Raw genomic sequence first — 1,610 nt, 5'->3', positions numbered from 1 at the left:
TAATGGCATACTATATATTCTTTTATATACCTCATACATAAATTCTAGAAATCTGATTGGTTAAGGTACGGGCGAACGGTAAAGAACACGCAAACCTACGACACTCAGTGACAGAGATTGGTCTTTTGATCGCCTAGGCCAACGAAGTAAGCCTAGGCCTTCTTGTGTGTACTATTATAATAATAATAATAATAATGTAGTTTTATATAGCGCACATATCCATCTAATGTAAGATGCTCAGGGCGCTTGAAATGTGGAATATTGTCATTACTTTTTTAGGTCTCGTAGAATAACAAATATTGACTGCCTTCAGTGATATGGAGTCCATAGCCCATCTTCCCTGGGGCCAAAGGCCCTCGGACAATAGGCTACAGTCTCCTCATCACCTCGGGGTAATGGATTTCACCATTCTCCACATAAGCAATCAATATTTGTATAACATTTTACTTTTATTCTCAAAATAGAATTATAAAAAAAATGGTATTCTGCAAAAATGATTTCCTCTAGTAACCTTGTGACAGGAACAAACAGGAGGAGATTTTAAAACCATTGTACAGGGTCAATTTTGTTGAACTTTCCATAATTCCAAAATTCATTTCCATAAAAGGCCTCACAACTGTGACTAAATCTTAATTGCTTAAAGATAAAGATCGAATTACCTATGTTCTATTCAATATTACTACTACTATTATTATTATTATTATTATTATTATTATTATTATAGGATATTGGCTGTGACTCCGTGGTGAACAGACGTGTTTTCATTGAGCTCTCCAATTAGCGGTAAATTTGAATATGGCGACAATCAGAAATGGGGGAATTCTAAGATTCTACGAAAAATGGACATACCGGGATAATTTAATTAAAGTCGTTCCTTATTTTAAATACTTTAAGTCCTGTATATGTTGTGTTTTAACCTTCTACAAAATATTATTAATATCTTTAGTTAATAGATATTATTTTCCGATTTAAATATCTCAAGAACAAATTCTGAATTAAATATTTTACAAACCTATTTCGTTCCGTAAACTATCATCTTGGCAGCACCATAATCGAATCATACTACCAAACGCAACGGCAAGCATCTTATCACGACCATCTGTCTGTGTGACCCCAACGACCTTTGAGTTGAGAGCGAGTCTTTCGATACATTGTTCAAGATATGGAGTCGTAAATACAAGCTGCCATCCACTGGACTCTTTGATGCGATAGCAACAGACAAAGTGTGCGTAGGCTACAGCAATCCAACCATGATGACCTGTCACATTTATCACCTTCCTAGGGTCTATATCTTTCGTAAGATATGAAATGAAGTTTTATGTGACAAATTTGTCCCATAAATAGGCAAATCATAGGTTTTTGTCACATAATATTTTTGTTTTATGATGTCTTCAGTCCAATGGAAGGCAAGCATCTTAATCACTATGTTACAGCTCCACTTTATCAACATTGCAGGATTTGAACCCATGACCCTGGGATTAGAAAGCAAGCATCTTAATCACCAAGCTATAGTTCCACTCCATCAACATTGCAGGATTAGAACAAAGGACCTTGGGATTGGAAGCCAAGCATCTTATCCACTAAGCTACATTTCGTATATACTGTATATA

The 1,610-nt window shown here is 35.3% G+C and overlaps 1 protein-coding gene across 1 annotated transcript in view; it reads right to left on the bottom strand.

Moving 5' to 3' along the window:
- Positions 1–1,012: 1,012 nt before the first annotated feature.
- Positions 1,013–1,610, bottom strand: part of LOC117099955 (BTB/POZ domain-containing protein KCTD3-like) — a gene marked incomplete at both ends in the record, with an annotated part of 2,262 nt that continues 1,664 nt past the window's right edge. The window contains one exon of the mRNA XM_033239488.1: positions 1,013–1,291. Coding sequence (XP_033095379.1) covers positions 1,013–1,291 — 279 coding nt within the window. The remainder of the gene's footprint in view (positions 1,292–1,610) is intronic.

This window comes from Anneissia japonica, unplaced genomic scaffold (assembly GCF_011630105.1).
Source record: "Anneissia japonica isolate Jap-2015-1 unplaced genomic scaffold, ASM1163010v1 scaffold45483_len3370_cov89, whole genome shotgun sequence".
NCBI classification, from domain to species: Eukaryota; Metazoa; Echinodermata; class Crinoidea; order Comatulida; family Comatulidae; genus Anneissia; species Anneissia japonica.
Note: the sequence above shows the minus strand (reverse complement) of the source record. Positions and strands in the feature narration are given on the sequence as shown.